This window comes from Mesoplodon mirus (genome assembly GCF_964341445.2).
Source record: "Mesoplodon mirus genome assembly, chromosome: 12".
In the NCBI taxonomy this organism is placed as follows: Eukaryota; Metazoa; Chordata; class Mammalia; order Artiodactyla; family Ziphiidae; genus Mesoplodon; species Mesoplodon mirus.
Genome location: NC_138988.1, coordinates 53003900 through 53030903, shown reverse-complemented (window position 1 = coordinate 53030903; position 27004 = coordinate 53003900). Strand labels below are relative to the sequence as shown.

General features: G+C 42.1%; 1 protein-coding gene across 9 annotated transcripts in view; it reads left to right on the top strand.

Moving 5' to 3' along the window:
* The window catches only part of GPD1L (glycerol-3-phosphate dehydrogenase 1 like), a 120890-nt gene that overhangs the window by 55111 nt on the left and 38775 nt on the right, over positions 1–27004 (top strand). For 3 of the 9 annotated variants that reach the window (XM_082637555.1, XM_082637553.1, XM_082637557.1), the window contains exon 9: positions 2309–2396. The exons of 3 other annotated variants lie outside the window; for them this stretch is intronic. Coding sequence is in view for 3 of the 6 variants with exons in the window: in XM_082637554.1 (XP_082493680.1) it covers positions 2309–2405 (97 nt within the window). In the remaining 3 variants the exon portion in view is untranslated. Of the gene's footprint in view, positions 1–2308; positions 5353–8174; positions 8506–27004 lie in introns of those variants that run through there. 3 more of the 9 variants (XM_082637554.1, XM_082637558.1, XM_082637556.1) reach the window with 2 other exon arrangements.

The following is a 27004-nucleotide window of genomic DNA, read 5'->3' as shown; positions in this document are numbered from 1 at the left end:
TTCCCCAAACTGATCTAATTGGCTTTGTAGTTGTAGCATCTTAAAATTTAGAAAATAGCATTTAGATGGGCATTATAACTTAGTGGTTGAGTGTTGGCTACAAAGTCAGAAACTGTGCCTCAGTTTCCTCATCTATAGAGTGGAGATAATATTATCTACCTCATAGGGCAGTTGTGAGGGTTAAATAAATTACTTATTGATAGAAATCCCCCCTCTCCCTACCTCTGTATCACTTGTTAACATCTCATCTACAGAACACGTTTTGGAAATGGCTGGTCATAAAATTGCTCTTGGCTTCAAGAGCAACGCCCAGTTAAAATGCCTTGAACAGTAGGGTTATTTTTCTCACGTAACAAAGAATCTGGAGGTGGACATTATTGGTGTTGGCTCAGTGCCTCTGGATTAGAAGCTTAGTGATCTTGTTAACCTTCCCTCAAAGCTTCAAGATGGCTCCGGCAGCTCCAAGCATCACATACACAACTGCACTCAGGGGCAGGGAGCAAGGGCAGCCTGGGTAGCAGATTTTTCTTCCAGTGCCTCTCAAGGAGAGAAAGATCTTCCCCAGAAACTCTCCCAGGTGTATTGTGTCTTGCTGGCTAGAAATTACTGGGCCAATTCTAGGTGAAAGGCTGAGAAAGTGAGCCTTAGGCTATTTCCAATCTCGATAAGGAGAGAAGGGGGTTGGGAATGGTTTCGGGTAGCCACTTACCACCTGCCACCCTGCTTGAGGGACATACAAGTTGTTCTCATCTTAGGAAGAGGAAAACTCAGCCATGGAAGGGGTTGAAATCTCCAGGCTCTAACTCCCATTCACAAGAATTTATTCAACAAATATTCACTGAGCACCTGCCCCTTGCCTGCACTGGGCCAGGCTGTGCTGATGCAGAGGTGAACAAACTAGGCTTGGGCCCTGTCCTCTCGAACAGTCTGGGACCCAGTGGCCACCCTATGGCTGCATTTATAAGCTGTTTATTTATTGCACATCCACCATGTGTCAAGTGTTGTACTGTCCACCTTACACACAAGTCAGTTACTACAATAATCTTGAGTGTCCAGCTCCATTTTGCAGATGAGCAACAGGGTCAGAGGGTTTGTGAAACTTGCCCAAAGTTAATAGGCTGTGGAGTCAGATTTGATTCTCTACCTGACTCCAAAAAAACCCCAGAACATTCTGAACCTTAAAAAAACCACAGTGGGGCTTCCCTGGTGGCACAGTGGTTGAGAGTCCGCCTGCCGATGCAGGGGACACAGGTTCGTGCCTCAGTCCAGGAAGATCCCACATGCCGTGGAGCGGCTGGGCCCGTGAGCCATGGCCACTGAGCCTGCGCGTCCGGAGCCTGTGTTCCGCGACGGGAGAGACCGTAACAGTGAGAGGCCCACGTACCGCAAAAAAAAAACCCACAGTGACAGACTGTCATAAAGACATATGACTAATCAGCACTGTTTGCTGTTCTTAAATTACATGGTCATTATAGGATGCTTAACTAGATAATTTTCAGAATGGCTTTTAAGATTCCTGTGATTCTTTCAAGCTCACTTTAGGCTGTGTGTGTATGTGTGTGTGTTTAAAAGCCTGATTGAAATTATAAAATTATTTCCTTAGTGATTTTTGCCATAAAAAAATAAATAACTAACTTGCTGAGCCAGCAGTGCCCTGGGATAATGTTATCCTTTCTTACAGTGGATTCTTAGCTCACTCCTTCGTGCCGTCATCCATTTCAAACTTTCATTTATACCTGTGTTCACATCTTGGAAGAAAAGGCAGAATAAACCCCACTTCCAACATGAGATCAGCGCTTCGCTAATTGTGGGTCCCCACGTTGATTCTTTTGAGAATGTTCCAGGCCTGCATTATTTATGGTGCTGTGTGGGCTGCCTCATCTTCATTCTTGGATGATTCATTTTGGAGAAGCAAGAGCAGTACCTCCCTGCGATTTAAAATTTATTCTCCAACCTTTTAAAATAGTGACAAAAACTTGGATTCATTCTAGATTTGGCCAAGAGCCTGAGCCACAACTCTTGATGTCATTGACCACAGATCACCCTGTAAAGACTACCCTGGGATGTGAGTGTAGACAGCGCACTCCAAACAGCAAGGCAGGGGATGGTTTAGGTTGTACCAAGTTCTTACAGCCACTGTGCAGAGGCTCTCTGCAGACCAAATAATGGAGGGATGTGAAGGCGGTCGCTTTGCTTTCCAATACTAGCATATGCTAGTCTGTAGTCCGTTAGGCAGAAGAGAAAGACTAGTTGGTTCTGTGAGGTAGACCAGATGGCTTAACTTGTCTTCTCCTGTCCCCTTGACCAGGTTTCCATTGTTCACTGCGGTGTACCAGATCTGCTACGAAAGCAGGCCTGTTCAAGAGATGTTGTCTTGTCTCCAGAGCCATCCAGAGCATGTATAAAGTGAATCTTGCAACCTGTCAGGGAAAGGCCTGCCTTTCCAATCAGTCATTTGGATTCAGATGGAAACCGGGACTTGGCAACAAGATGTTTGCTTGACCGTAATCCCAACATGGATGTGTATGAATTTTTACAGGTTCATTTTTGAATTGCGAGATGAAGTTCATTGGCTAAGATGTTACTGGGCAACATCTAGACGCACATATATGAACGTGTGAGTGTGTGTTCCTTTTTCATTCTGCGGATATTTCTATGAACCAAAATTAAAGGCCCTTTTTAAAAATCACTTTTGAAATTTTCCCACTGTGGTAGCTTATCAGATTGGAACTATCGCAGCTAAAAGTTTTGGATCTAATTCCTATGTATTCCAGTGAAGGAATTTTTTTTTTCTCATTCTCTTGAGGTTAAAATTTAACCAACATTAACATGGTAAAGTGAACGAGTGAGTGAGTTCAAAGATCAACATACTGTAACTTTTAAACACTTTCTCAAAGCCAACATAATTAACTACTTTGAATTGTGGGTGATCTTTTTTTTTTTTAACAATTACTTATATTTTTTTTTTTTGCGGCACATGGGCCTCTCACCGTCGCGGCCCCTCCCGCCGCGGAGCACAGGCTCCGGACACACAGGCCCAGCGGCCACGGCCCACGGGCCCAGCCGCTCCGTGGCACGCGGGATCCTCCCGGACCGGGGCACGAACCCGCGCCCCCTGCATCGGCAGGCGGACTCTCAACCACTGCGCCACCAGGGAAGTCCAACAATTACTTATTTTTAATTAGGTAATCCACTCATATATTTTCCTCTCACTGCAGTTTTCTGCATTTTTAGCCTCTTTTCTCTTCATTAGCTACCAGAATGTGCTTTCATAAAGGCTCAGCAGTGGCAGAAGACAGAAAACTCATCTGGGACTTTTCTGCTGTGACTGACATATTCTTCTGATTAATGACACTTGTATGATGCTTTTTGTCAGGTCGTACTTTTGTGCAAGTATTTCCTTTAAGCCTCACAGATCCCCTGAAAGGGGGCTGCTGTTATTCCTCTTTTAAGGTGCAGTCACTGTGCCTTGTCGCCCAGTGAGTAGGGGCACAGCCAGAGGCTCTCAGACATCACTGAGCTGGTTTGAACTCCCGCTAATTGGTTGTCGCAAATGCCATTTGCAGCCTTTCTTGAGGCCGTCGGCGGGCTTCCTGCAGCTGAGGCTTGCGTGGGTCCTTGTCTAGAAGGATATCACTCAGTGTGGACCTCACTCCAGCAGCTTCACTTGGAGTCTCTTAGAAATGCAGGTTCCCGGGTTGCACCCCAGACCTCTGAAGCGGGGGTATTGTGTCTCTGCTTTGACATGCCTTCCATGTGTTTCAGTGCTCACTACTGTTTGAGAACCACTACTGTAGAAAATTTATTTTAGACTGGCATTTCTCAAATCATGTTCCATAGGAAACGAGTGTCCCGGGATCCAGTGGTGGTTCCGGTGTTCCCTGGCAAGGTCCAGTGAGTTTGGGAAAAGCTGCATCTGTACCCCCCTCCTGAAGGGGTAGAATGTGTGTTAGTGGAACCTGTTTATTTAGCCCAGCAAGTCCCAGACAGATTGTGGAGATTTTTTTTTTTTTTTGGCAAGGAAACTTGCCAAAGTTTCCAGGCTAAGGTGACCTTAGGACAGCTCAAGTATACCCTTCACTCTCTGCAAAAAATGAGGATGAATGACTACCTGTGGTGGTGTTCATTCTGAACCTTTACAGTTCTGGTCTGCCATGGATCTTTGACGTAGCTTTAAGGTGACACTATGAGGTACAGCCAAGTGGATGTCAACCTCGCTGAAACGCACATTGTGTGGACTAAGTGCTTTTAATTCTAGAATTAGAATGGGAATTACTGTATCTTCGTAAATGTGATTGGTTTCAGGATAGCATTACAGTTACCTTGCATAGTACTTGATAAGTGTTTAAGGGAATGTATGAATGTCTTACATATTCATGGATTTTCAGTCACTTTGAGATTTTGACCTTTTTTATTTTCCAGCTTGGGACTTTTTCCCTTCTATACCCAAAATGATTATAGAACAGGTTTTGTGGGAATTTTAAAAACTCCTATACACAGAAGTATATGAAAGCACACAAAATGCTACAAATTTCATTGATTTTAGGGCCACTGTTAAGTCAATCCATTTTTGCTTGTCTCATAATTAATCTTTTGAAAAGTTTGTACATAGGTAACAAAGTGTTGCTTTTTAAGATACATAAAGGGCTGTAAGCTAATTGTGGTGTCTGTCAAGTAGGATCATCAGATGTGAGGAATTCGGATTTTGTCTTTTGTATATTCTCATCTGCATTCAGCTTCCTACTCTGGGTTTTTGTACTTGAGCGTTTTTTCTTTATAAATGCCCTCTTACCACTCTGAGGTCTTCTGACTGTACCTCTTGAACATAATTATAATATTCTGCACATATGGAAAAAGGTAAATTTTATATAAGTTTGTGCTTTGCTAACTGTAGATATTTATTACTCTACGAGTTATCTATTTTTATAACCACCTGTGGTCCATCATTTATTTTAATTCACCTTTCTTACTAATTATGGTAATAGGGGAGGGAGACATCTAGAAGAGAAGCTTAATTTATACTGTTTCAGCCAAATCTGTGAATGTAAAAACTACACTGTTGCCTTGTATAATCCAACCTACGATAATATGGAACAAATATCTGTCTTGAAACCCATCCTAGCAGGTGGAATTGAGCTAAACTCCTTCTGGTTTTTCATTTAACTCTTAGCTATAACATTGGCCCCATGGTATCGGCCCAGGGAGTAGTGAGGTGCCACTGTACAAAGGAATCTTCAGTTTTTCCACTAGCTCTAATCTGAGCCTTTTACCTACACACGTACCATGTTTGTTTACAGACTGTAGGTGGATATAATTTGAAAGCTTGATTTAATAAACATTTAATCCCCCAAACCTGTGCTACTTATCCTGTTTTTTTTTAAAATCAGCTTATTTAATAGTTTTATTTGTTTAAGAAGCTCTTTTTTTTCTCCCTGAATTGTGTTGCATTGACAACAATAAAAAGGCGAATTTTAAAAGAAAGGCTTTATCTCTAATGCACTGCTCAAATACATCTGCTTCCATTTGTCTGTGTTCCTTTCTATTGCTTGCTGATCTTTTTATATAATTGTAAGTGTAGGATGGAGGCCTTCCAGTTGCAGCCATCCAGTGGACTGTGAGGGAAATCCCCAGGAGCCTGAAACAAATGGGGGCTGATGGCCAGAGCAGTAAGGCTTTGAGGTGGCTCTGTGGCTTCAGGGGAGGGTGTGGGAGTGCTCTCCATTATCACCTGGGGGTTTGGGCTATAAAGCTTATGCTAGAACCTCCAAGGGCTACACTGTTGGGAAGAAAAGGGCTAAGAAAACACATGTATGGGCAGAAGCAAGAAAGTTGGACTCCAGGTAGAGAAAAAGGTCTCTGCTGAAAACCTGTGATCATGCCAGCACCACAAACAGGCTTTGGGTTTGAATTTTTATATCCAGGAACCACAAGCCAAAGTTAGCATAAACGTTGGAACTTGGGCCAGTAATGCCGGTAGGTAACTGAGAGAAGCAAAAACAAAAACACCTGCAGAAATCACTCTGGATCCAGGCTGCACAGGCTTCCCATAAGTATGCACTTCCTACAAATATTCTCACTGAATATGCACTTTTAAAATTATAAAATAATTGCAAAATAGTTCATTATGAGTGGAAGTCAACAGCTTTTTGGAAACAGAAGAATTAGATGCCCAGATATTTAATTGAGCAAAATGAGAGATGCTTTGAGGGGTAATTTTAAAAATAGAGACATAAAAGGAGGATTAAAGAATTAAGGTCAAATTACTGTTGGGAGTGGAGGAACAACAAAGGAGACTTGAAAACAAACCTATTAGAACATCTTGAGATGAATATAATTTACCTTATGTCTTTGGACAGATTAAAGAGTAGATTTGACAGAGCTGTAGAGGGAATTAGCAAACTGGAAGATAGGTATGAAGATGTTAACAGAAAGTAGCAGAGAAAATGAGAATTTAAGGAGTAAGTAGAGGATAGGATAAGATTCAACATACATCTGAGAGAAGTTCCAGAAGAAAGAAGAGGGAGAGGCAATTTTTGAAAAAATGAAGTCTGAAATTTGTCCAGCATTTATTGTATGTGATCAATTTTGTTATTCTCCCAAATATATTTCCATTAAAATTTTACCACATAATCTTTATAACTTTTTATGACTACTTGTAAACTTAAGTTGACGGTGAACCCTTTCTTTCTTTTTTATTTTGAGGAAATAAGTTGTATGAGAAAGCTATAAGCATAATCTACTAATTTACTGAAGGTGTGATTGATTTGAGTACTGAAGCAAGCTGCGTCCCCTTTGGTTTGGATGAGTACTGAAACAAGCTGTGTCCCCTTTCGTTTGGATGAGTACTGAAGCAAGCTGCATCCCCTTTCATTTGGGTGGGAGGTGTAGCGCTGTGGCAAGGCTTGGGTTCAGGATCATGCTTCATTGTCTTAGTATACATTTGGTCAAGGCAGCCAAGTCCTCTTTGAAGCGCATTTTCCTCATTGTTTAAGCGGGAATAATATCCATGCAGTCTAGCTCAAAGGATTATTGTGAAGGTCAGTGAAAAGCAGGAAATCTTTTTTTTTTTTTACATCTTTATTGGAGTATAATTACTTTACAGTGGTGTGTTAGTTTCTGCTTTATAACAAAGTGAATCAGTTATACATATACATGTGTTCCCATATCTCTTCCCTCTTGCATCTCCCTCCCTTCCACCCTCCCTATCCCACCCCAGGAAATCTTAACATATTAAAGGAGAAAGATTTATAGCTGCTTATGGCAGAGACAAGGATATATATTAACTAAATTATAAAATTTTTTCTGAGATGCACAAACTACATTTCCCAGCCTCCCCTGTGGTTAGGTGATTGAATTCTGTCCAATGACATAGGGAAGAAAAAAATGCCACTTCCTAGGGTTACGATTCTGTTTGTCTTTACTCTTTTCCTGTGTGCTGACTAGATATCAATTTCCAGGATGACCTGGAAGCCGTATGTTGGCTCTTAAAGCCTGGATTCCTACATGACTGTGTGGAGAAAGTCCCCCCACCCTCAGTCCACGTTGGGCTGTGATAGTTACAAAAAACATTATTATGCCACTGAGATTTAAGTGTTATTTATTACAGCAGCTGGCATAACTTACCCTAAGATGTTGCTAAAAAGACATTTGAGGAGTTAAGACGAGATGGAACTTACAGATATATCAAGAGATTTCAGAGAATTTATACATTGGTTCCTATAGCATCCTAGTATCTATTTTGGCATCGCTTGTTTGGACACAGGAGGCTGTATTGGAATGTGGGTGGGTACACTGTGGTTATGTCTGTTCCTCTCCTCCCAGGACTAACTTGCTAAGTTCAGACTTTGTATATGTAATTGTCCCTTCTCCAGAATTAATGCCATCAAGTTCCAGGATTTATAATGTGTGCATATATATATTTTTTGGGGTCATGCTACGTGGCTTGGTGGGATCTTCGTTCCCGACCAGGGATTGAACCCAGGCCCTGGCAGTGAAAGCTCCGAGTCCTAACCACTGGACTGCCAGGGACCTCCCTAACATGTGCTTCTTTAACACTGGAGTGTCCTTAAGTTGTCTTCCTCATTTCAAAAGCTTCTAATTAGAAAAGTCATTAGATTTTCGATAAGCCTACATTCCCGCTGTCAACTCTAAAAACCTCGTCTAGGGCTTCCCAGGTGGCGAAGTGTTTAAGAATCTGCCTGCCAATGCAGGAGTCACGGGTCCGAGCCCTGGTCCAGGAAGATCCCACATGCTGCGGAGCAACTAAGCCCATGCGCCACAACTACTGAGCCTGCGCTCTAGAGCCTGCAAGCCACAACTACTGAAGCCCACGTGCCTGGAGCCCGGGCTCCGCAACAAGAGAAGCCACGGCAACGAGAAGCCTACGCGCTGCAACCAAGAGTAGCCCCTGCTCACCGCAACTAGGGAAAGCTCGCACGCAGCAACAAAGACCCAGTGCAGCCAAAAATAAATAAATAAAATTTTAAAAATAATAAAAAATAAAAACCTTGTCTAGCAGAAACCAAAAGGAGTGACTCTTCACCTCTGCTTCAAAAACTAAAGAATGAAACATCTCTGAATTTTACACATTGAGTAAAATTGAGCCATTGGAAAGGTACCTTCATCATTGAACTTGTAATTTGTCAGGTTGGTGTTATTCAACTTGTTGCAAATGGAAATACAGTGCTTTTATGCTTTGATAGAAGTGTTATTTGTGATTCTTTTTTGTTATAACTCTTATTTAAAATAATCTTTGGGAAACAGTCACTTGATTCCAAAATAAAGTCCATTTGCCCACTGCCCAAGTAGCCACTGTTAACTAATTTCTAATGTGCTCTTCTAGAATTTCATTTTACATAAGCAAATATATACTTAATCCCTTTCCCATTTTCCTACACAAAATAGAGCTTACTATACACCTTGCTTTTTTTCAATCAACATTATATCTTGACCATCTTTTATATCAGTGGTTTGTTTTAAGCAACTTTTTAAGAACTGTTTATTTTGAAATAATTATAGATTCACAGGAAGTTGCAAAGATAGTACAGAAAACTCTCAGGGCCACCCAGTTTCCCTGAATATATCAACACCTAGTTTTTAAAATTGTAAGTTAAAATAATAGTGGTAAAGCACTTTTAGCTTTACTACTCTGGTTCTCCATATATATGAATTTATTTAATCCTCAAAATTTGTCATTCCATATACAGACAGGAAAGCTAAGGCACAAAGAGGCTAAAGAACTTACCTAACAGAGATAGTAATTGATAAAGCCAGGATTCAAACTCAAGCAGGTTGCCTTCAGAATTTGGGTTCTTAAATTTTAGGTTATGTCACCTCCTTTGAGTAATGGCCGTTCTTCATGGTGAAACAAAATCAGACAGTGACTGGAAACGTCAAAGATGCAATCAATCAATTCTTCCTGAAAACGTGTATACATACACAGTGTTCATGCATGTATTAGATATTAAAACATAATACTGTTCTTCAAAAAATCTACAGACGGGACTGTGGCACAGTGGCTAAGAATCTGCCTGCCAATGCAGGGGACATGGGTTTGAGGCCTGGTCCCGGAAGATCCCACGTGCCACAGAGCAACTAAGCCCTTGCACCACAACTACTGAGCCTGCGCTATAGAGCCTGCAAGCCACAACTACTGAAGCCTGCATGCCCAGAGCCCGTGTTCTACAACAAGAGAAGCCACCGCGATGAGAAGCCTGACACGGCAACAAAGAGTAGCCCCCACTCGTCACAACTAGAGAAAGCCCACGCACAGCAACGAAGACCCAATGTAGCCAAAAATAAATAAATTTATTTAAAAAAAGGAATGGATAAAGAAGCTGTGGTACATATATACAGTGGAATATTACTCAGCCATAGAAAGGAACGGAACTGTGCCACTTGTAGAGACGTGGATGGACCTAGAGACCATCATACAGAGGGAAGTAAGTCAGAAAAACCAATATCATATAATATCGCTTATATGTGGAATCTAGAAAAATGGTACAGATGAACTTAGATAAGTTCAGAAATCAGAAATAGAGACAGATGTAGAGAACAAACGTATGGATACCAAGGTGGGGAAGGGAGGGTGGGATGAATTGGGAGATTGGGATTGACGTATATACACTACTATGTATAAAACAGATAACTAATGAGGACCTACTGTATAGCACAGGGAACTCTACTCAGTGCTCTGTCGTGACCTAAATGGGAAGGAAATCCAAAAAAGAGGGGATATGTGTATATGTATAGCTGATTCCCTTTGCTGTACAGCAGAAACTAACACAACACTGTAAAGCAACTATACTCCAATGAAAATTAATAAAAAAACAATACCGTTCTAAAACTTTCTTTTATAGTCTTAATATTGGAAAATATAGATCTCCCACATCCTTTAAATATCTGCATATGTTTAATTATATGACTTCCATAATTTATTACAGATGAATACTTAGATTGTTTTCTTTAATTATGGGAATTGCTTCAGTGAACATCCTCGCACATGTATCTCTGTTCACTTAGGTAAGTAAATCTAGAGGATAAAGTACTAGAAGTGGAATGGCTGGCACAAAGTTATGTGTTTTATATTTTAACAAACACTGCCAAATTAACCTTCAGAAGGATGGCTGCAATTTACACTTCTGACCTCATTTTCTTTTCCTGATTACTTCTATAACGTCTACTAGGGATACCTTTATAACAGAGATCTAAATCGAATCAATAAATCCGAGAAATACACAATTTTATATTTATCAAGAATTCAGGGGGATTCCCTGGCAGTCCGGTGGTTAGGACTCAGTGCTTCTATTGCCGGGGGCTCAGGTTCAATCCCTAGTCAGGAATTAAGATCCCGCAAGCTGCAAGGTGTGGCAAAAAAGAAAAAAAAAAGAATTTAGAAGTCTCTCCTACCAGTTTTACCATAAAAAGTAAAATTTTGTTATTCAAAACTACAATTTTGGGCTTCCCTGGTGGCGCAGTGGTTGAGGATCTGCCTGCCAATGCAGGGGACACCGGTTCGAGCCCTGGTCTGGGAGGGTTCCACATGCCGTGGAGCAACTGGGCCCGTGAGCCACAACTACTGAGCCTGCACGTCTGGAGCTTGTGCTCCGCAAGAAGAGAGGCCACGACAGTGAGAGGCCCGCGCACCACGATGAAGAGTGGCCCCTGCTCACCGCAACTAGAGAAAGCCCTCACATAGAAGCGAAGACCCAACACAGCCAAAAATAAATAAATAAATACAATTTGAAAAAAAAAAAAAACTACAATTTTGTTAAAAAAACCGTCTTACAGCTGTAAGAATTGGTGGTGCTGAAGGTTTATATAGGCACAGAATATGTCATGTAAGTGAGCTGTTTACGAGGAACGTTGAAATAAGAAACGTTAATTAAAAATTTAAAACATCACAAATTCACTGTTTAAGCAAAACCCCAGAAGGCTCTTTCTTGTATCAATAAAAAGCAAGCTGAAATGGGTTAAGATGCTTGTCAGGAAATTCCCAGTTCCAGTGAACGATGACCCTCCTGTCCACTAGAGGTCACTCTTTGGAAATGACTTTGCCCCAGGCAGTCGGCAGCCTGCGAAAAATAGCATCATTGTTCCTGTGGCTTTTTGGTCAAGTGGCGAGAAGGCCATGCATTTCTTATGAGCTGAGTGGAGTTTGTGCTGGGCAATTGTCCAGGATCTAGGTTTCGTTTTGACTTTGTAACCCAGAACCGTAAGTTTTGATGTTTTGCTTTGACTCTGTTCTGTATCCACTTAAACATCGGACTGGATTTTGTTGCTTCTGGATTTCTTTCCCTTCCTTGATTTTGGACTCCCACTCATGTCTGTCTTTGTTAAATGTCTGTCTTCTTCTCCCTCTTATTCTGACACTGACATTCTGGCAAAAGCAAAAATATCTGCTTCCTTTTTTTTTTTTTACAACTTTATTGGAGTATAATTGCTTCACAATGGTGTGTTAGTTTCTGCTTTATACATATACATCTGTTCCCATATCCCTTCCTTCTTGCGTCTCCCTCCCTCCCACCCTCCCTATCCCACCCCTCCAGGCAGTCTGCTTCCTTTTTGTTCTCAGGAAAGACTCCAGGAACATATTTGGGGAAATGCTTCTAAAGGATGGACCTTCCTTCCATGCTTTAAAGAAGTTTCAGCCAGGAGGGTGGTATGCAATGAAGAAAAAAACCTCTTCGCATCTGAATCTTCTCCCTGGTTTGCCTATTCATTATCTTTGGAGATAGTGTGATTTCCATTTAGAGGCTATTTTATCAGGAAGTGAATGAAATTTAAGCTTCAAGACTCTTACTTGTACTTATCCCTTCTACACAGCCTTGTACCTAACTTTGTTTTCTTACTTTTTTTGGCTGCACTGTGTGGCTTGTGGAATCTTAGTTCCCCAACCAGGAATCGAACCCAGATCCTCGGCATCAAAAGCACAGAGTCCTAATCACTGGATTGCCTGGGAATTCCCTGTATTCTTTTTCTTAAAAAGAAATCACCAAGTTCTAAAAGCTTCTGGCCCCTTACATGGAGTCCACATCTAGTTTCAAGACTTTGGAGTCAGGTCGGAATTCAGGTTCTGGCCTGGTGGGACTTTGGGCAAATTACTTAACCTCTCTGGGCTTCAGTTTCCTTGTCTGTAGAGTGTCAGGTTTCTTGAGGAGTCAGAACATGTATAAGTTGCTTCTTACAGTTCCCTGAACATATTAGGGAAGTTCAAGATGGAAAGAACGTGGGGAGAAAAAGACAAATCCATACTTGGTTTGAATTGCTTGGGGGCTTCTGCAGGGAGACGTCCAGGAGACAAGAGAACATTGTAGACCACAGATCAAAAGCGGATGAGCGTCAGAGGTGTTGGGTGAGGCCATTATGAGGTCGGATTGCCCTGAGGGAGGTCTATGAGGTGTGGAGGGGAGGGGGTCTAGAGCCCAGGAACCACTAAATAAGACTGAGGTGCCCAGGGCAAGGCCTGGACAGAGTCCACATTTCATTTTGTTTCATTTCAATCATGGCCCCAATTCCTCGGCCCTCTCTGAATCCACCTTGGCCATGAGACTTTACAGATGGAGTCTATCTCCCAGCCCTTGAGGATAGGGCTTGGAGCGTGACTGGCTTGGCCAAGGCAATGGGGTGGAGGTGATGGAGTGTCAGGTCCAAGTCACATACGTATTTGCCAACTTGACTTTCTCCTGTACCTTTGCTCTCTTTAGACTACTTCTAGGAGGTAATATGAATCATATTTTAAATATTTTACTACATACAGTAGCTCAAATTCATTTATTCTTAAATGCTAATTTTTCATTATGTGAATAAATCCCAATATAGCTATCCATTTCCCTATGGATGGCATATAAGTTGTTGAAGTTTTTTACTAATACAGAAAATAATGGAAGAATATTCCTGTGCATGCCTCCTGTGTATGTGGGTGAGACTTTCTCATGTGTGTATACTAGCAAGTCGTGGAATAGGCACACTTTAGATGTACTCAAATATTGCTAAATTGCTTTCCAAAGATTTTGGACCAGTCTGCTCTTCCCACCAGCAATACATGAGAATACATTTAGCATAGCTTAGTGTCATCATCCTAATTTTTGCACTTCTTTTTCCAATCTGATGGGTCTGAATTGATAACTGGTTGATATACTAATGTTTATTTCCCTGACTTCCAAAGAAGTGGAGCCTCTTTCCATGTGTATATTGACTTCTGGTTTTCTCTTTTGTGAATTGTCTGTGCACATCCTCTATCTCTTTTCCTGTTGGGTTGTTTGCCTTTTTTTTTTTTCAATAGACTTACTCCCACAAGGCTTTACATAATCTTTGTATTTTATATTATATATTCTATATAATATTAAAGATAGTATATAAAGAACATAATGTATATCATATATAATACATAAAAATATTATACATTCTTTATATGTTTTGTTGCTTATATGCACTGCAAAGATCTTTCAGTAATTTTTTTTTAAATAAATTTATTTTTGGCCACATTGGGTTTTCGTTGCTGCGTGCAGGCTTTCTCTAGTTGCGGCGGGTGGGGGCTACTCTTCCTTGTGGTGCATGGGCTCCTTCTCATTGCGGTGGCTTCTCTTGTTGTGGAGCACCAGCTCTAGGTGCACCCGCAGGCTCAGTAGTTATGGCTCGTGGGCTCTAGACCTCAGGCTCAGTAGTTGTGGCGCATGGGCTTACTTGCTCTGCGGCATGTGGGATCTTCCCAGACCAGGGCTCGAACCCGTGTCCCCTGCATTGCAGGCGGATTCTTAACCACTGTGCCACCAGGGAAACCCTTTCAGTAATTTTTTAACAGCTTTATTGAAAGATAATTCACATGTCATACAACTCACCCATTTAAAGTGTAAAATTCAATATTTTTTAGTACAGTCAATTATAGAATATTTCATGAATATTTAGAATATTTTCATGACCTCGTAAAGAAGCCCCCTGCCCTTTAGCTAGCTCTCCTTTCCCCCCATCCCTCCAACCCTAAGCAACAACTAATTTGCTTTCTATCTCTATAAATATGCTAATTCTGGACATTTCATGTAAATGCAATATTTAATATGTGGTCTTTTATGACTGACTTCTTTCAGTTAGCATAGTTGTTTGTTTTTGGGTTTTTTGGGTTTTTTTTTGCCACACCGCAGGCTTGTGGGATCCTAGTTCCCCAAACTGGAATCAAACCCAGGCCCCTTGGAGTGGAAGCATGGAGTCCTAACTACTGGACTTCCAGGGAATTCCCAGCATAATATTTTCAAGGTTCATCCATGTAGTATGTATCAAGATTTCATTCCTTTTTATGGCCAAATAATATTCCAGTGTAGGGATGTACCACATTTAGTTTACCGATTCATCAGCTGAAGTAATGTTTACTGAAAAATGTGACCAAAATTAAAAATTGTTCTGATTTCTGCCCATCTGATCTGATTGCTTACCCCTGTCTTCCTCCCACACATGATAAGAAAAGTTGTTTTGACCAAAATAATACAAAGGTTTATCCCTGGCTTTGAATTGTACTTTATTGATAAGAAACCTTAATCCAATGCCCATAATTAAAGAGGTAGCTCTAGAGGCCCTTGGCATCCTAAGTGTAGACCTGGATCAAGCATCCCCATCCCCTGAGCTCATTAGAAATGCAGGCTCTCAGCCTTCCCCAGACCTGTTGGGATTAAACTCCAGTTTAAGGAGATCCCCAGGTGAGATGTATGCCCATTAAAGTTAGAAAAGCTCTGCTCTACACTACTATTTCTTACCCTGCATCCATATTGAAACCACCTGGAAGGCTCTGCAAACAACAATTTTCTGAAATTCGGATTCACTGGTCTTGAGCGGGTTCCAGATTCCCTGGGCGACTCCGCTGACCTGCTGGCCTGAGAAGTGCTGATAGAGATGTCTTTTAGGGGCAATCTCAACTTTTTCCTGTAAACCACTTTAATGTAGGAATATTTATTCTATATGTCAAGGGTTTGCAGTTCTGTTTAGCAAAACTGACTGGATGGCTCTCAGGAAGGGACCCGTATGTCCCTTTTCTAAGGAATTGGAGTGTGATGGCCAGTTTCACCTTCTGCTCTCTGACCTCGCATCTTAGTGGGCATTCAAAGCTCTGCTGACGAAGATGGTCTGTGTTTCTCAAAAAACACAGCTGAAGCCCCGGTGCAGGGCATGCTGCCAGGATGTGCTGGTTTCTCTTGGTCCATTTTCAGCATCCAGTGTCCAAACTTGCTCTGCGAGGAACGGCTACTGCTTGAAGCAGTGTTTACCCCAAACTGACTTCTTTCCTGCTTCTGCCAACAGATTAAATACAATAGGAACAAACATCTTGGGTAGACACCAGGATTTGTCTCTTTTTAAATAAACCCAATCCTGATCTTATCTTTGCTAAGGAAGCTCTGGCAGCAACAAGCTGTCAAATCTATTTCCCTGCCTTCTTCTCATCTCTCCTAGGACTTCCTTCCATGTGCTGGCTTCCTCTGTGCCCTGATTATGTGCCCTGTCGTGTTGTTATGATCTCATGGCTACGATGACCAGCTCATGGTTCCAGGTGGGCAGTACAACTCCACTTTGCCTGTTGGTAGAAAGTTTCACCCCTTTACCGGGTGTTGTCTACATCTCCCTGTCACAGTCCTCCCCTACATCTGTCTCAGTGTCGCAGCCATGCCCCAGCACTGAGGCTGAGGCCACTTTTCCGAGTTAAAGGAAACAGGAGGGAGGGGGCAGGAAGATATGTCTGTTCTGTGCATCCTGCCATTATCTAACTCACAGATACATGTGCGAGGTCCTCTTTTTTTTTTTTAATTGAAGTACAGTTGATTTACAATGTTGTGTTAATTTCTGCTATACAGCAAAGTGGTTCAGTTATACATGTATATACATTCTTTTTTTTAATATTCTTTTCCATTATGGTTTATCCCAGGATATTGAATATAGTTCCCTGTCCTATACAGTAGGACCTTGTTGTTTATCCATTCTATATGTAATAGTTTCCATCTGCTAATCCCAACCTCCCACTCCATCCCTCCCGCAACCCCCTCCCCCTTGGCAACCACCAGTCTGTTCTCTATGTCCGTAAGTCTGTATCTGTTTCATAGATAAGTTCATTTGTGTCCTATTTTGGATTCCACATATAAGTGATATCATATGATATTTGTCTTTCTCTTCTTGACTTACTTCACTTAATATTTATGATCATGCCTATGTCCATCCACGTTGCTGCAAATGGCATTATTTCACTCTTTCTTATGGCTGAGTAGTATTCCATTGTATATATATACCACATCTTGTGTGAGGTCCTCTTGAACTTTCTGTTACATTATATGCAGCCACCTCAGAGCTTGGGCCAATTTGACTTATTGGAAGGAGTGACTACACAAGAATCAAAGACCCTGAGGTTCCTGAAATGCACACCCAGCAGGGCACTCACAGGTGTTGGATGGCTTCTTGGGTTCTCTCCAGGGGTAGCTGAATTGCTAAGCTGCTAACTTGACCTGCTTCTCTCATACTGTGCCAAGGAACCCTGCTTTATTTTCCAGGCACCGAGTGTTAAATCTCCTGTGTTGGTGACACTTTCCTAATTCCAGCTCTGGGACATTCCCTGTTACTTAAAGTAGGCTCCTTGGAGGGTTTTCATCCAGTCAAGCCTTCTCAAACCTGGGCAATTCAAGGTGTGCGTCTCAGTTTGAGATAGGACAGACCTCATCTGACCCAGCATTTCAAAGCTCTTTACACAGAGCCAGTTCTGTACCCGACAGAAGCCAGGATCGCTTGCTCAGCAGCTGGTACCTGGGCCGGCTGTGGGCAGTTACTCTTGGTTTTGATCTTTGCAAAAGACGTTTGCTCATTTGCTGGTATGCTGCCTCTCTGATCACACGGCATGTCTGCGCCTGTGCCTGTGCATCCTTCGTAAATAACAGCTTGTTCTTTTCTTTCAGCCAGTGCTTGCTTACCCTTACCTGCCCTTTTAATTTGTTTAAACTGGTTTCATTGTTGCAAATTAGGGCTCTAATAAATAATTCAGTAGGCTGAGCCCAAGTCCCCGCCTCCCGGAGGTGGGAGCCCCTGCACGACATTTATTGGTGATTTCCAGGGAAGGGTGTAGAGCCGTTTGCCGTAAGATTTATTTTGTCTCCAGAACAGCCCGCCACAGCTTCTGAGCCGTCTCTGATGTCCTGCTGTTCTGACAAGGATTCGATGTGAACATCGTTTCCTTTCACTTGTAACTGCAGGGGAGTCTGTGTTCTTGTTGGTGCAGAGAGCTGTCTTCTTTGTTGGTTTCTGTTAGAGAACCTTCTGAAACAATAGCCTGGAGTGTGTGTGTGTGTGTGTGTGAGAGAGAGAGAGAGAGAGAGAGAGAGAGAGAGAGAGAGGGTGGGGGGGAGAGAGAGAGGACATGAAACAATGCTCTAGGGATTGATTTCATTTGATCGTTCTGCCTAAGTTTCTAGGTTTGTCTGTCTGTCTCTCTCAGTCCCCCACCCTATCCCAGCTCTTTCTTCCCCGCTCTTGTTTCTTTTGCTCATTCCCAACCGCCACATCCAGTCCCACCCACCTTAACTGACCTTAATACACAACATTATATATAATTCCACTTTAATTGAACTTAATAAGTTCTAGTGTGCTCTGTTATTAAATGACAGCAGTCATATAAATTATTTTTTCCTTAAAGAAAAGGAAAGGGTGGTGATTTAAGTACTTTCTTTTTCTTATCAGTTTTGAAAATGCCATATGTATGGTTTTATTATCAAATTTTCCATCATCCTGTATGATCCCACTTTTTTCATTTTACATTAAATCAAGAGCATTTCCCCAGAGTATTACATATTCTTAGAAAATGTATTTGACTCTTTGTAAGTTGATGACATCTTAGTGTTTGTTTCTTTTTAATTTTAGGATATACCTAAATAACCATTGTTGAATTGCAGGTACTAGAATTACAGGATTTAAAGTGTATCTTTTAAAAGTTAGTAGCCACGTAGGTGGGCCCAACTTACTGCCCAGCCAGCTGACGTTGAGCAGTATCTTGGCAAAATACATCTTTGCCCACTGAATAGGTGAAAATGGTACCTTGATATTTTAATATTTTATTTTAACGTGCATTTCATTGATTCCCAGTGAACTGAAGACTCAGATAACAGCAGTAAGAAAAGGAAAGAAGTTTACTTGCAAGAAATATGAGACAGCCAGAAGGATCTGCTATTCAAATTAAAAAACACAGCAGGTCATTAAAGCCAAACACTGCAGAATTACCAAGGTGACTAAATTTATAGTTGGTATGTTCAGGACTGAAAACCAGCAATTTCCTTACCGGGTTATCATTTCTATGAGGTTGTGGCCAGACTTCAGACAGCAGCATTGCAAAAGTCAGGGATAAAGTTGTTTGCATTAAGTTGTCAGCACCTTACAGGCAATGCTCAGGAGTCCATTTATTCGAGGGGCTAGAATTTGACAGGCCTGAAAGTGTATTTTCCCCTAAACCTGGGACTTCATGGAAGCAAGATGTCAGTTTTGCTTCCACAAGACTTTTTATGTGTAGCAAGGATTGTGTATTTCTTCTTTTGTAACTATATATTTGTGTCTTTTGCCCTGTTTAATTTTATTGGGGTTTAGCTTTTGTTTACTAGACTACTTGTATTTTACTTGCTACATATTAAAAATCCATTGCTGTATATTGCAAAAAATTGTTTCCTGTGTCATTTGACTTTTGATATGGTTTGTGGTTTTGTTTTTATTTAATTATTTTTTAAATTAATTAATTAATTATTTTTTGGCTGCATTGGGTCTTTGTTGCTGTGCATGGGCTTTCTCTAGTTGTGGCCAGTGAGGGCTACTCTTTGTTGTGGTATATAGGCCTCTCATTGCAGTGGCTTCTCTTGCAGAGCATGGGCTCTAGCTGCGCGGCCTTCAGTAGTTCTGGCATGCAGGCTCAGTAGTTGTGGCTTGTGGGCTCTAGAGCGCAGGCTCAGTAGTTGTGGCGCTCAGGCTTAGTTGCTCCGTGGCATGTGGGATCTTCCTGGACCAGGGCTCGAACCCGCGTCCCCTGCATTGGCAGGCGGATTCTTAACCACTGCGCAACCAGGGAAGTCCCGGTTTGTTGTATTTTTTAATCATAGCTAACACATATTTTTATGTAGTCAAATCCACTGACTGTTTCCTTTATTATTTCTGTTTTGGTACCATGCTCAGAAAGTACCCAGCTGTTTCTCAGCTCTCTCTCTCTCTCTCTTTTTTTTTTGTTTGCTTGTTTTTTGGCTGGTTCACGCAGCTTGTGGAATCTCAGTTCCCCAACCAGGGATCGAACCCATGCCCCCTGCAGTGGAAGCGTGGAGTCCTAACAACTGCACTGCCAGGGAAGTCCCTCTTTTTCTTTTTAATCGAAGTACAGTTGACTTACAATGTTGCGTTAGTCCCAGCTCTTTCAATATTGCTTACAGGCAGTCCACAAAATGGGAGAAAATATTTTCAAATCATTAATCTAATAAGGGGTCAAGGGATTTTCCTGGTGGTCCAGTGGTGAGGACTCCATGCTTCCACTGCAGTGGCCCGTGTTCCCTGGTTGGGGAACCAAGATCCCGCAAGCTGCGCAGTGCGGCCAAATAATAATAATAATAATAATAAGTTAATATACAGAATTTACAAAAAACTCCTACAACTCAACAATGAAAAACCAAACAACGGGTGAAAAAGTGGGCAAAGGACTTGAATAGACACTTCTCCAAAGAAGATAAGCACATGAAAAGCACATGAAAAGCACATGAATAGATGCTCAACATCACTAGTTATTAAAGAAATGCAAATCAAAATCACGATGAGATACCACTTTCCATCCATTAGGATGGATGTCTATAATAATAATAATAATAACGAGTTAGTGAGAGGGCTTCCCTCATGGTGCAGTGGTTGAGAATCTGCCTGCCAATGCAGGGGACACGGGTTCGATCCCTGGTCTGGGAAAATCCCACATGCCGCAGAGCAGCTAAGGCTTGTGTGCCAAAACTACTGAGCCTGCGCTCTAGAGCCCGTGAGCCACAACTACTGAGCCTGCGTGCTGCAACTACTGAAGCCCATGTGCATAGAGTCTGTGCGCCTAGAGCCCGTGCTCTGCAACTAGAGAAGCCACCACAGTGAGAAGCCCACGCACCGCAACAGAGAGTAGCCCCCGCTTGCCGCAACTGGAGAAAGCCTGCGTGCAGCAACAAACAACCAACGCCGCCAGGAAAAAAAAAAAAAAGAGTTAGTGAGAACGTGAAGAAGTTGGAACCCTTGTGCTCCGCTGGTGGGAATGAAAAATGGTGCAATTTCTGTGTAAAAGAATACAGGGGTTCCTCAAAAAACTAAAATTAGAATTACCATATGATCCTGCAATTCCACTTCAAGGAACTGAAAGCAGATATGTGTACACCCATGTTTATAGCAACATTATGCACAATAGCCAAAAGGTGGAAGCAACTGAAGTGTCCATCAATGGATGAATGGATAAACAAAATTCAGTATATGCATGCAATGGAATACTATTCAACCTTAAAAAGGAAGGAAATTCTGCCATTTGCAACAACATGGATGAACCCTGAAGACATTACGCTAAGTGAAAGAAGCCAGACCCCAAAGGACAAATACTGTATAATTCCACTTACATGAGGTACCTAGAGTGGTCCAATACAGAGACAGAAAGTCGAATGGTGGTCACCAGGGGCTGAGGGGAGAAGGAAATGGGAAACTGTTGTTTAATGGATATAGGGGTTCAGGTTTGCAAGATGAAAAATTCTAGAGATGCATGGTGGTCATGGTTACACAATGATGTGAATGTACTTAATGCCACTTAAAAATGGTTAAAACGGTTTTATGTATATTTTACAACTTTAAACAATATATTGCTTATATTTTCTTTTAATACTTTATAATTGTGCTGTGGTTTTTTAGGAACAATTCTGATTGTGAAAAGTGTCAGCAATTCCTATCCACAGTGCAAGTTTCACCCGTCGGTGGTGGGAGGTTGGTTGTTGGGGGCCTGATGAAAACTAAACCAAAGGTGGGGCTTCCCTGGTGGTCCAGTGGTTAAGATTCTGCACTTCCACTGCAGGGGGCGTGTGTTTTGTCCCTGGTCAGGGAACTAAGATCCCACACACTGCACGGCCAAAAACAAAACACAAAAAACAAACTAGGGGCTTCCCTGGTGGCGCAGTGGTTGGGAGTCAGCCTGCCGATGCAGGGGACGCGGGTTCGTGCCCCGGTCTGGGAGGATCCCGCGTGCCGCGGAGCGGCTGGGCCCGTGAGCCATGGCCGCTGAGCCTGCGCGTCCGGAGCCTGTGCTCCGCAACGGGAGAGGCCACAGCGGTGAGAGGCCCGCGTACCGCAGAAAACAAACAAACAAACTAAACCAAAGGTGAGTTACGAATGGGGACAAACCCTGGGAGAGAGTTGGTGTGCCCAGCAGCCTCTTTGATGACAAGGAATACAGATTTTCTTAGACTACCTGTTCCTATTTTGTTGTGTAACAAACTACTCCAAACTTTGTAGATTGAGAACAACCTTTTTATTACATCCCATAAATTGTGTGGGGCAGGAATGTGGGCAGGGCTCAGGCTGAGCAATTCTTCTCATGATGTTGATTGAGGTCACTCAGTGGTACTAGCTAGTGGTTTGTCCGGAGAATCCAATATGGCGCCTTGGTGGGGATGCCTGGAGGGCTGGGCTCAGCTGGGACTGTCAGTTGGAGAGCCTACATGACCTATTCAAATGGCGGTGTCAGGGAAGTCAGATTTACTGCCTGGTGGCTCAGGGCTCCCTGAGAGAAGGTCCCCAGAGAACCAGATGGAAGCTGCATGGCTTTTCTGACTCAGCCTTGGAAGTCACATAGAGTTCTGCTGCATTCTGTTGGCTACAACATAAGGTCACCCCCTAGATTCAAGGAGAGAGAAATTACCTGCCACCTTCTGATGGGGAAGTGGTGAGGTCACAGTGGGGGAGTATGCGGGCTGGAGATATTGTTGTAGCCATCTTTAGAAAATGCAATATCTCCTCCTGCTAAGAGAAAGAGGATTTATTATAAAACTCAACAGAATTAGGCAAACCCTGGAATGGAAGCAGAGCGGGACCAGCAGTCACTAGTCTGTGGCCTCCTGCGAAATCTGTGCTTGGGTCCCTGTCTGCTTGGTTTTTCTTGATCTTCCTCAATTTCCTGTGACCTCTGCTCTCAACCCAACCGCCTCCACAACCTCTCACCTGTGACCTACTATGGCCTCTCCTGCATTTCTCAAGCTTCCCCCAAAATGGCTTAGTTCAGATTCCTGAGAGACACTCTGATCGGCTCCTCTGATATTTCGCAGCAGCCCTTAGCCCAGTCATGGGAGGGGCTGGGAAAGAGGAGCAGGGCAGGTGTCAGATCCCACTGCCTCTGGTTTTCACACCTGGCTGCATATTGGAATTACCTGGCAGATTTTTAAAAAATCCTCTTGGCCTGGGTCCCACATCCAGATGTTCTTATTTCTTTGGTTTGGGGTTAGAGACTGAAAAGGGGTATTTTGTAGATACATGGTACCCATGCTTCTCCCACACTCAGGGAAGGCTATGGATACCCTGGGAATGACCAAGAGGTCTGGACAGCAAGCTTGCCTGGGGCGTATCATTTACCAGACAGGGAAAGAAAAACAGGCTTTTCTTGTTCTGGGCTTTGATCTGTGTTGTTGCTTGTTTGTTTTTTTCACAAATAAAATCTCAAAGAATTTGTAAGCTAGAAGGGACCTTAGAGACAACCTAATATAACACTTTCATTTACAGATACGGAATAGGGCAACCACTTCTTCCGGGTTTGCCTGGAGCTGTCCCAGCTTAGCACTGAGAGACCCACCATGGAAATCCCTCAGTCCCAGAAAAACCGAGAAGGCTGGCCACACTATATGGAAACTCATTAGCAATCCCTCCCCGCTCTCCTCTTCTCCCAGCTTCTGGCAACCACTTGTATCTACTCTCCATCTCTATGGATTTGCCTGTTCTGGACATTTCATATAAATGGAATGCTACACTATGTGGTCTTTTGTATCTGGTTTATTTCATTTAGCATAATTGTTTTTAAGGTTCATTCATGTTGTAGCAGGTATCAGTATTTCATTTCTTTTTATGGCTGGATAATATTCCATTGTATGGATATACCACATTCATCAGTTGACGGACATTTGGGTTGTTAACACTTTTTAAAAAAAATATTTATTTATTTATTTAGGCTGCTCCAGGCCTTAGCTGCAGCATGTAGACTTCTGAGTTGCGGCATGCGGACTTGTTAGTTGCGGCATGCAGACTTCTTAGTTGCAGCCTGTGGGCTCCTTGCTGTGGCATGCAGGCTCTTAGTTTCAGCATGCATGAGAGATCTAGCTCCCCGACCAGGGATCGAACTCGGGCCCCCTGCATTAGGAACGTGGAGTCTTACCCACTGGACCACCAGCGAAGTCCCTGTTTCTACTTTTTGGCTATTATGAATAATGCTGCTATGAACATTCATGTATGGTTTTTGTGTGGACATATGTTTTGTTTTGTTTTGTTTTTGCGATACGCGGGCCTCTCACTGTTGTGGCCTCTCCCGTTGCGGAGCACAGGCTCCGGATGCGCAGGCTCAGCGGCCATGGCTCACGGGCCCAGCCGCTCAGCGGCATGTGGGATCTTCCCGGACCGGGGCACGAACCCACGTCTCCTGCGTCGGCAGGCAGACTCTCAACCACTGCGCCACCAGGGAAGCCCTGGACATATGTTTTTAATTTTCTTGCATATACACCTCAGAGTGGAGTTGCTGGGTCATATGGTAACTTTATGTTTAACATTTTGAGAAACTGCCATACTATTTTTTATAGTAGCTGTACCATTTAAGTGCCCACCAATAGTGCGCAAAGGTTCCAAATCTTCCACATCCTTGCCAACACCTGTTATTTTCTGCTTTTTTGATTATAGCCATCCTAGTGGGTGTGAAGTGGTATCTCATTGTGGTTTTGATTTGCATTTCCCTGATGACTAATAATGTTGAGCATCTTTTCATGTGCTTATGGCCCATTTGTATATCTTCCTAGAGAAACTGATATTCACATCCTTTGCTCATCTTTAAATTGGATTGTCTTTTTATTATTGAGTTGTAAGAGTTCCTTATATATTCTAGATACAAGTCTCTTGTCAAATACATAATTTGCAAATATTTTCTCCCATTCAGTGGGTTTTCTTTTCATTTTCTTGACTGTGTCCTTAAAGCACAAAGGTTTTTAATTTTGATGAAGTCCTATTTACTTTTTCTTTGGTCGCTTTTGCATGTCCTAAGAAACTATGGCCTAATCCAAGATCTTGAATATTTTTTTTTACAGTATTGAGCAGAGTACTTTTATTTTATTCTATTTTTAAATTTAATTTTTATTTTATATTAGAGTATAGTTGATTAACAATGTTGTGTTAGTTTCAGGTGTATAGCTAAGTGACTCAGTTATACATATACGTTTATCCATTCTTTTTCAGATTCTTTTCCCATATAGGTTATTACAGAATATTGAATAGAGTTCCCTGTGCTATACAGTAGGTCCTTGTTGATTATCTCTTTTATATATAGTAGCGTGTATATGTGTGAAGATTTTAACCTATGTGTTCATTTAAGAGTTTTATAGTTTTAGCTCTTATATTTGGTTTCTGATCCATTTTGAGTTAACTTTTATATATGGCGTGAGGTAGGGGCCAACTTCATTCTTTTGCATATGGCTATCCAGTTATCCCAGCACCATTTATGAAAGAGACTTCTTGCCCCATTAAGTGGTGTTGGCACCCTTGTCAAAAATGAATTGATCGGGGCTTCCCTGGTGGAGCAGTGGTTGAGAGTCCGCCTGCCGATGCAGGGGACACGGGTTCGTGCCCCGGTCTGGGAGGATCCCGCATGCCGCGGAGCGGCTGGGCCCGTGAGCCATGGCCGCTGAGCCTGCGCGTCCGGAGCCTGTGCTCCGCAACGGGAGAGGCCACAACAGTGAGAGGCCCGCATACCGAAAAAAAAAAAAATGATCATAGATTTATGGGTTTCTTTCTGGACTCTCAATTCTATTCCATTGGTCTATATGTCTATTCTTACACCAGTACCACACTGACTTGAAGACTGTAGCTTTATATTAAGTTTTGACATAGGGAAGTGTGAGTCCTCCAACTTAGTTCCTCCTTTTCAAGATTGTTTTGGTTATTCTGGGTCCCTTGAATTTCCATATTATTTTAAAGATAAGCTTGTCAATTTCTTCAAAAAAGCCAGCTGGGATTTTGATAGAGACTGCATTGAATCTGTAGATCAGTTTGGGGAGTATGCCATTTTAACAATATATCCTCCAATCCATAGTCATGGGATATCTTTCCATCTACTTAGGTCTTCATTAATTTCTTTTAGTGTTTTATAGTTTGAGTGTCCTAGTCTTATGCTTCTCATGTTAAATTATTCCTAAGTATTTTTATGCCTTTTGATATATTATAAATTGAATTTTTCTTAATCTCATTTTCATATTGTTCACTGCTAGTGTATATAAATATAATTGATTTTTGTACCGGTATACATTAGAGATATTGTGGGTTCAGTTCCAGACACCACAGTAAAGTGAACATCGCAGTATTGAGTCACATGCCTTTTTTGGTTTCCCAGGGCATATAAGAGTTATGTTTGCACTGTACTGTATTAAATGTGCAATAGCATTATGTCTTTAAAAATGTACATACCTTGGGCTTCCCTGTTGGCTCAGTGGTTGAGAGTCTGCCTGCTGATGCAGGGGACGCGGGTTTGTGCCCCGGTCTGGGAAGATCCCACATGCCGTGGAGTGGCTAGGCCTGTGAGCCATGGCTGCTGGGCATGCGTGTCCAGAGCCTGTGCTCTGCAAAGGGAGAGGCCACAACAGTAAGAGGCTCGCATACTGCAAAAAAAATAAAAAATAAATGTACATACCTTAATTAAAAAATACTTTATTGCTAAAAAATGCTAACCATCTTCCAAGCCTTTAGTGAGTCGTAATCTTTTTGTAGGTGGAAGGTTTGAAATATTGCGAGAATTACCAAAATGTGACACAGAGACACGAAGTAAGCAGATGCTGTTGGAAGAATGGCGCCATTAGACTTGCTTGATGCAGGGTTGCCACGAACCTTCAATTTATAAAAAACTCAGTATCTGCAAAGTGTAGTAAAGTGCAATAATACAAGGGCTGTATACTGACTTTGTATCCTGCAACTTTGGTGAACTTGTTTATCAGTTCTAATAATTTTTAGTGGGTGCTTTATGATTATCTATATATAAGATCATGTCATCTGCAAATAGATGACACAAAGTTTATGTCTTCCTTTCCAGTCTGGATGCCTTTTATTTCTAATATAACAAGCCTAGTAGACTTGTCAAATTGTTGAATGTTGAATAGAAATGGTGAGGGCAGACATTCTTATTTTGTTCCTGGTCTTAGGAAGAAAACATTCTGTCTTCTGCCACTGAGTATGATGTTAGTTTAGTTGATGTGAGCTTAGTTTAGTTGAGTTTAGGTTT